The sequence below is a fragment of the Mandrillus leucophaeus genome, unplaced genomic scaffold (genome assembly GCF_000951045.1).
Source record: "Mandrillus leucophaeus isolate KB7577 unplaced genomic scaffold, Mleu.le_1.0 Scaffold24, whole genome shotgun sequence".
NCBI classification, from domain to species: domain Eukaryota; kingdom Metazoa; phylum Chordata; class Mammalia; order Primates; family Cercopithecidae; genus Mandrillus; species Mandrillus leucophaeus.
Window position 1 is genome coordinate 1,754,894 of NW_012102476.1, and position 2,272 is coordinate 1,757,165.

Consider the following 2,272-nt stretch of genomic DNA (forward strand, 5'->3'; position numbering starts at 1 on the left):
AGGTCAGAGTTCAATCTTTGAAAGTGCCTGGAACTGGAACTTGGGCCAGGCTTGGGAACATGGTCAGCCCTGAATGTCACCTGCAGCTCTGGCACCAGAGGGTCCAGGCTGGTGTTTGGTGTTCACTCCTTTTCAAGCTGAGCCTATGCGATGTGCCAAGCACTCATGTTGGGCACCTGGGATTAAGGATTAATCAAATATGTTTTTTTTTTTTTTTTTTTTGAGATGGAGTTTCAGTCTGTCACCCAGGCTGGAGTGCAGTGGCGCGACCTCGGCTCCCTGCAACTTCTGCTTCTGGGTTTAAGTGATTCTCCTACCTTAGCTTTCCAAGTAGCTGAGATTACAGGTGTCCCACCACCACACCCAGCTAACTTTTTGTATTTTTAGTAGAGATGGAGTTTCACCATGTTGGCCCAGCTGGTTTTGAACTCCTTACCTCAAATGATCCGCCCGCCTCAGCCTCCCAAAGTGCTGGGATTACAGGCATGAGCCACTGCACCTGGCACTGTGGAATCCACTTTGGAGATGGACCCGGCAGGGCCTGCTGATGGGTGGGGAGTGAAGGGAAGAGAATGGATGGCTGGGCCTGTAACTCAATGGACTATGTGGATGAGGGCACCTCCCTGCAGAGGTGGGCCACGAGAAGTGTGGTGAGGGTGTCCTAAGTTCCCAGGAGATGCAGGCTGAAGGCAGGGTCTGTGGCAGGGCCGACAGCTGCAGAAGGACCTGGAGAGCGTCAGCCGTGAGCGGGACGAGCTCCAAGAGGGCCTGAGACGGAGCAACGAGGACTGTGCCAAGCAGGTGGGTCCCTGCCGCCACTGCAGCCCCAGCCAGGCCTCTGGTTGCCTTCCGCCCCCTGACATCCCCCTGCCCTCACTTTCACCCTCCCTCCAACCCAGATGCAGGTGCTCCTGGCCCAGGTCCAGAACTCAGAGCAGCTGCTGCAGACCCTGCAGGGGACTGTAAGCCAGGCCCAGGAGCGGGTACAGCTGCAGATGGTGAGTACCTGCGAGCCCCGGGGAAGGAGGGTGAGGAGTCCAGCAGGAATCAGTTTCGTGTGGTGGAAGGGGGCACGTGGGAAGTCAAGGCACCTGTCCTGTCTCCAGCTGCTCAGGCCGCACCCCAGAACTGGTGCCAGGTAGGTAAGAGGGTTTTGGGGCAGCTGGTGCCGTGGCCAGAACAGGGCCTTTGCAGCCACACAGAGCTGTTTGATCTTGAGCTAATCCCAGACTCCCAGCCTCTGTCTCACCATCTATAAAACTGACATAATGGGGCCTAGTTTGCAGAGTCATGAGGATTAAAAGCAAATCTGGCTGGGCAAGGTGACTCATACCTGTAATCCTAGCACTTTGCGAGGCCTAGGCAGTTGGATCACCTGAGGTCAGGAGTTCGAGCCTGGCCAACACAGCAAAACCCCATCTCTACTAAGAATACAAAAATTAGCCAGGCATCGTGGCGGGCACCTGCAATCCCAGCTACTCAGGAGACTGAGGCAGGAGAATCGCTTGAACCCGGGGACAGAGGTTGTAGTGAGCCAAGATCACACCATTGTACTTCAGCCTGGGTGAAAGAGCAAAACTCTGTCTCAAAGAAAAAAAAAAAAAGCAAATCAGATGCTGACCAAGACTAGGGGGGAGACATACGTGATTGAACAGGGCCAGGTGTAGGGCAGGAGGGCAGTAGGCAGCCTGGAACCAGAGGTTCCTGCAAAGTGCTCCTGCCTCTGGGCTCTGCTGACCGTGGCCACCTAAGAACACAGGTTCACTGCTGCCAGATTTTCTGATTTTTCAAGAGAAACCAAAAATATGAATATTTGTGTATTGTCTGCTATTTTTTTTTAAGAGATGGTGTGTTGTTGCTCAGCACCCAGGCTTGAGTGCAGTGGTGCAATCATAGCTCACTGAAGCCTCAACTTGCTGGGCTCAACCAATCCTGCAGCCTCAGTCTCCTGAACAGCTGGGACTACAGGCTTACACCACCATGCCCAGCTAATTTATAAATTTTTTTTGTAGAGTTGGGGTCTCACTATGTTGCCCAGGCTGGTCTCAAACTCCTGGCCTCAAGTGACCCTCCCACCTTGACCTCCCCCGTAGCCAGGATTATAGGTGTGTAGCACCACACCTGGCTTGTCTCTCAATTTTTAGAGTTGGCAACTACTTTAGGGTTTAAGAAATATATATGGGCCGGGCGCGGTGGCTCAAGCCTGTAATCCCAGCACTTTGGGAGGCCGAGACGGGTGGATCACGAGGTCAGGAGATCGAGACCATCCTGG

The 2,272-nt window shown here is 53.8% G+C and overlaps 1 protein-coding gene across 1 annotated transcript in view; it reads left to right on the top strand.

Moving 5' to 3' along the window:
- The window catches only part of RABEP2 (rabaptin, RAB GTPase binding effector protein 2), a 32,054-nt gene that overhangs the window by 14,829 nt on the left and 14,953 nt on the right, over positions 1–2,272 (top strand). The window contains exons 6-7 of the mRNA XM_011982351.1: positions 706–801; positions 900–998. Coding sequence (XP_011837741.1) covers positions 706–801; positions 900–998 — 195 coding nt within the window. The remainder of the gene's footprint in view (positions 1–705; positions 802–899; positions 999–2,272) is intronic.